Source organism: Protobothrops mucrosquamatus, unplaced genomic scaffold (assembly GCF_001527695.2).
Source record: "Protobothrops mucrosquamatus isolate PMUCROS unplaced genomic scaffold, P.Mucros_1.0 scaffold3060, whole genome shotgun sequence".
In the NCBI taxonomy this organism is placed as follows: domain Eukaryota; kingdom Metazoa; phylum Chordata; class Lepidosauria; order Squamata; family Viperidae; genus Protobothrops; species Protobothrops mucrosquamatus.
The window spans coordinates 134,094-138,874 of NW_015389071.1; the positions used below are offsets into that span (position 1 = coordinate 134,094).

The 4,781-nt window shown below is 39.6% G+C and overlaps 1 protein-coding gene across 1 annotated transcript in view; it reads right to left on the minus strand.

The window, feature by feature from the left end:
• The window catches only part of LOC107296983 (zinc metalloproteinase/disintegrin-like), a 22,385-nt gene extending 19,562 nt beyond the window's left edge, over nucleotides 1-2,823 (minus strand). The window contains exons 1-2 of the mRNA XM_015826337.1: nucleotides 2,772-2,823; nucleotides 651-748 (exon numbers count right to left, since the gene is read on the minus strand). Of these exons, the coding sequence (XP_015681823.1) occupies nucleotides 651-748; nucleotides 2,772-2,823 (150 nt within the window). The remainder of the gene's footprint in view (nucleotides 1-650; nucleotides 749-2,771) is intronic.
• Nucleotides 2,824-4,781: the final 1,958 nt, after the last annotated feature.

The following is a 4,781-nucleotide window of genomic DNA, read 5'->3' on the forward strand; positions in this document are numbered from 1 at the left end:
CAAGATTTCATTCTCTAATTGAACATCTTGGTGAATAAGGTTGAGCTGGGACAGAGAGACGGACTCAAAAGTCATCCAGTGATAGACTTGAATCTCATTCTCAAAACTAATCTTGAGTTGTAACCACTATACCATCTTCCCCTAGAAACCCAACTTTTATATTTCTAAGTGATGCATGTAGACATGCAGAGTTTAAATTAAGTACTTTACTGTATTCTGCCTATAATACAGGAATCTCCCTAGACTGCTTCCCTTCTCTTCAGAACAGATAAATAAACTTTAATGGAATTTCCTGGGGGGGGGGGGAAGAGGATGTCAGTCCTGGATCTGTTGCAGCTATGAAATGACTCATGGCTAATTCTGTACTTGATCCCTCCTTACTGAATGGCTGGGGGTCTCCCAACACTTTATTATTTATACTAATCTATACATATTAGGAAGTTCTGTTTGTAAATTGCCATGAGTCTCCTCAATTTTGTGTGAATTGGGCGGCCATATAAATTTGTTTAATTAATACATAAATAATTCAAGCAGGAACATAGATTGCAATGCAAAATCCAGATAACCATTAGATGGCAGCAAAGGAATATCAAACTTTCTGTGGGCTGACAAGAAATAATTTCTTGATGAAACAAAGATCTTTCTCTTACCTTTTGCTGAACTGCTCCTTTGGGCAATGCAGTGACTTTTTGTGGATACACTACTTCATAATCATTCACGTTCCCAGATTCCAGGATTATAGAGGTCCCTTCGTAAGGAAAAAGAAAAGAAGGTTTGGTTTACTTTGGGATGTTATTCTACCATTCTCACATCCACAAAACAATTTGTTATTCAGTTATCAGTGAAGAATGGAATCTTTTTCTAGTGGGACGCAGCACAGAAATCCAGATTTTCTCTGGGAATGCAATTTGCTGAATCATTTTTGGGAGCTGGAAATCTAACTAGAGGCATTGCTTTGGGCAGGTGCAAAAGAAACATTTTTGGAGCTTGAATAATCAGAAATAAATAAATAAAAAATCTCAACCAATCTGCAAGTTTGTGCACTGAGTGATAAGGATAACACGAGAAACTGTAAATCACAATAATCTGATTCACACAATTCAGTAAACCATACTGCATTATGGTTTAGCATATCCGTTAGTTAAAAGCTAGGCAAACTTAGCTTGTTATGCAAATGCAGCTTATTAGGAATTCCTTTCAGTTGAACTGCTATTTCACTGCCATCCTAATAGTTTTGCTGACTTTGCTTTCTTTCATTTTTAAAAGAATCTATGGACAGCGCACAGCATCATAATTATCACTGGAGCACCTAAGAACATGTAAATAATGTAGTGATTTCAGAATTAGATCAATAGCTGAACAATTTAGAGTTGGTCCCCATATGGACATTGCATGGTTACCTGATATTTGTCCCTTAATTTATTTTGTAAACATGACAGTCTGATACCTGCAGGTACTCTTGGATGTACAATCACAATTGAGACCAAAATTTGTTAGCAGATTAATGGAAGGGAAGGGGTAAAGTTGTGCTTATAGTTGCAAGTGGAAACAAAAGAATAAACTGAAATATCAATAACCACAGGGTATGGGAAAGAGACTGCTAGCCAATCACCTAGAGAATTGAGAGAGAGAGAGAGAGAGAGAGACCTGGAAATGTGTATTTTCAGACTGATGGGCAGCCCCAGACAAAAGAATACATCTTCCTCATAACTATTTATGTACTACCCATTTGTACCTGGTGCTCCCAGAATCATGGGAGGGGTTCAATTCCACCTACTAGCAAGGAAGCTTATTATTCCTCTCTTGCTTAGAGCACAGAATAAGCAACAATTTCCCTTCCATCTCCCTTTCTTCTTTCCTATATTGTTCTCCATGAATTATTGCTAGTAAGGGCATCTCCATCTTTCCTTGCTATTTTTTTAAAAAACAAACAAACAATGAAAAACCAGGGCTACCGCAGTGAGTCTATAACCCTTAATTTTTTTTGGCAACTTCTGGATCAATTGAGTATCGTTGTTTGTAATGATATGTGGGAATGACTTGGGAGACAGGAAGAAGAGCCATAGACTGGTCAACTGGCATGGAAAAAGTATCTCAGCCCACAGAAGGAAGCAGAACTTGGGAAGAATTTCAGAAGGGGACCTCCCTGGTTTTCTGCAGGGTAAAAGGAAAGGAGGGAAGAAATAATTTAAGATAATTATAAATCTTGCATCGAGAAAAGTTAGTGTCATATTATCTTGAGTACAGTTTGAAGATTCTCTGCAACCACAATAGCACTAGCTTTTGTTTGGCTGAATATTATGCATGCTAAATTACAGGATGTCTAATTGATCTACTGAAAGAAAATTAAAACCGAAAACACTTTATTTTTCTTTAACATTTTGCTTTCTGAAAAGTTCTTGCCACAAACTCTGTCTCTCTCTCTTCTTCAGTATTTGAATTCTTTTTTTAAAACTCACATTATTGAAAAACGTTCTCTCCAACTTGAACGTGCCTTTCTTCTGAAGATCTTAGGAATTTTCTTTCTTAGGATTTGCACATGGCTTGACAAAATTTAAGCAAATACCAAGAAACCATTTATGTAACTTTAGAACAAATGTGATCCTTGAGATCATTATTTTGCTAAATCTGTAGAAACTGAAGTGGACCAAATTGTGGTTAATTGTCAAAAATAAAACCCAAAACAAAACCCATCAACATAGCAATCTGTTGGGTGCAATAGTCTTTTAGCAGTAAGAATATGAACAAGGGAACCAAAGAGAACATCTTACCTTGATAAGGAAAGACTGCTAAGCATATAGTTACCAAGAGAACGTGGATCATTTTGGAGGCTGGATTTGGCTGGAAGACAGGCAATCTCTTCCTGCTTTCAAGCCAACCTGAGCTCTTCCTCTGTTGATGATGAGAAGCAAGGAATGAGTCCTTCAGCTTCATTCATGCCCTCATATGAGAAGGTGTTTGCTAAAGGATTTGCACAATTCTAAGTTGTAACAATACTACTGGAGGGCAGTTTTCCAGCTGGCTTAGCGCATGTCACTCCAAAAATGACAGCTGGGAGGGTTCGTTCAAGGCATCTCCAAAGGAAAAGCCCAAAGGAGGCTATTAATTGGTCATAGCAGACCTTTCCCTGGCTCACCTGTTAATACAACTGAATTTGGGGCCTCTGGTGCATGGGGTCTTAAATGCCAAGAGTTGGTTTTTACAGTATTTTGTGAGTAAGAGGCACTTTGGGAGCAATCTAGCATCCCTTCAATATTGCTAGCATTGACTGAATCCATTCAATGCATTTGCCTAAGGGATCCCTGATTTCACTACAGGCGGAAAAAAACCCTCTGTGCCATAATAGATTCTCACTTTGTAGAGAAGTCAAGAACGTTTGTTGTCTCTTCATATAGTTCCTTTAACAGCTCCTCCATTTTTTGAAACAAGAGATTTATATGTTAATGCAAATGTCAGCTGCGATAATATGCATCCAAAGTGAGGACAATTAATCAGTGGAATGGCTTGCTTTCAGAAGTTGTGGGTGCTCCAAGATGGGACGTTTTTCAGAAGAAATTGGACAACCCTTTGTCTGGAATGGTATAGGATCTCCTGTTTGAGCAGGGACTGGACTAGAAGATCTCCATGATCCCTGTTATCCTATAAAGGCCATTTGAAGGGGAACTCTGAGATGAATCACAGAGCAGAGTGAATCATTTCAATTGCCTTAAGAGGACCCACTTTTCCCTTATAATCTTTCCTTCTGTCTCCACCTGGGATAGACATCTATGAAGGCACAATAAAGACGAGTGTGGAAAAAGGGGCACTACCCACCCTATTGTTAAAGGCAAGGCTGAAATCTTTGGTGAATGAAAAGGAAAAGAGGAAAATCTACTTTTGATTATTCTGTTTAGCAATCTTGGGGGGAAAAAGCCCACAGTAGAAACAGCAGCTTCATTCCAAGAGGACAAAGGGCAAAATAACCATCTCTTCATTTAGAAACAAGGAAGTATGTGAGCCTTTGAAACTCTCTTCGGTGGCCATCTTGTTTTCTTTCAGAACTTCTGCCCTTATCATCACCAGCTTTCCTCTCTTGAAATAACTCCAGACTAATTAAAATGGCAAAGCCTGTTTGTTAGGGGAAGAGCGATAAAAGTAGCACCAAGCCACATCTGATGCTGAATTTAGCTTTTTCTTTTCAAGGGGAGGATAAATGATAAACCAGTATTACAATGTATGCATGCTTCTGAAAATGTATACCTATTTTAATGCTTTTCTCATCTCAGTTTGATGTCGAGTCTGATCTAAAATTTCTAAATTCTTCTCTCATAATATGAAAAAGGAGGAAAATCTTTCCCTTTCAGTCACCTTAAAAATGAGTGACCCAATCAGCTTCTTTGAAGTGAGAACATGGTTCTGTTTTGAAGTGATCAAAGAATGAAGAGTTTAAAAAATACAATATTCCAGGATTGAGGTCATGTCTGAGGGACGCGGCTTTGGAATGGTGAGGGGGGAGGTTGGGGGGCGAGGAGAGGGTGGTGTGATCAGTACAGTCAGTGGGAGGGGCAGATACGGCGGGAGCAGAGGACCATATCGGGTTTCAGGAGCACGCACACGCTGCTTACAAGCTTGTGGGTGCTCCGGTCCTCAGGACTCTACTCGGTCCCCAGGGATCTTAGACCCTCCGGCCCGGGATCACCGGCTGATGTTATGCAATGCCAGGTCCGTGGTAAATAAGGCCCCCCTCATTCAAGAACTTATTCAAGAGGGGGGTGCGGACCTGGCAGGGATCACCGAGACCT